Genomic DNA, 757 nt, shown 5'->3' with positions numbered 1-757 from the left:
CCCCCCCCCTTACCCACCCACCCCCAAATACTCATCATCGTGATTTGGTCAGAACAGGGCTCAGAGCCAGAGGTCAGGGTGACGGTGGGGGGTGGGGGTGGGCAGGTTGTGGGCAATGGGTTGGTGGCTGTCACAATAATGCTGTGGTAATGCTGTGGTTTCTCTCCCAGCTGTGAGTCAGGGGGTGAGTGGGGGATGCAGCCTGATGACAGCCAGCTGAGGGGAGAGCTGCCTCTCCCTTCCCTCACCCCTAGGGCCTGCCCCACCACCCAGAACCAAGCCCACCCCAAACATGGTAAGGATATGTATGCTCTTGCTGAGTCTGCTAATCAGCAAGAGGGAAAGAAGGGTAACTGCTCCAGCCCCCACCTCCCCACATGTAAGGGTAGGGGGAACAGGGGCACGTGGCTACTACCAGCAAAGGAAGAGTGGGAGAGCAGTAGAAAGGGCTGGAAGTGGGAAGAGCAGAAGATCATATATATTAAAAAAGTGACTTAAGACTTAAAATTGAATTAGTATTTGTACAGAAAGGTGCAGGTGGAATAACTCACTCCGGCCTATGATCAAAATTCTATGGAGAAATGCAGGCAAGGGGGGCTCAGTTGCTGCAGCACTGGCTCCGGCTGGCTGGGTTGTTCTCCTGGAGGTCCACGCCTCGGTTCCGGCTCGGAGCACCAGCTGCATTCTGGGGCTCATTCTTGGGAAGCTTCTTCGCTGTTTGGAAGAGGAGGGGGAAAATGCATTTGTGGGGGTACCC

General features: G+C 55.1%; 1 protein-coding gene across 1 annotated transcript in view; it reads right to left on the bottom strand.

Annotated features, from left to right (window-relative positions):
• Window positions 1–457: 457 nt before the first annotated feature.
• RAB5C (RAB5C, member RAS oncogene family) overlaps window positions 458–757 on the bottom strand; it is a 21,937-nt gene continuing 21,637 nt past the window's right edge. Inside the window, exon 6 of the mRNA XM_008701284.2 lies at window positions 458–714. Coding sequence (XP_008699506.1) covers window positions 599–714 — 116 coding nt within the window. The 3' untranslated portion in view covers window positions 458–598. The remainder of the gene's footprint in view (window positions 715–757) is intronic.

Source organism: Ursus maritimus, unplaced genomic scaffold, assembly GCF_017311325.1.
Source record: "Ursus maritimus isolate PB19 unplaced genomic scaffold, ASM1731132v1 scaffold_24, whole genome shotgun sequence".
Taxonomy (NCBI): domain Eukaryota; kingdom Metazoa; phylum Chordata; class Mammalia; order Carnivora; family Ursidae; genus Ursus; species Ursus maritimus.
This window is presented reverse-complemented; position numbering and strand designations above follow the sequence as displayed.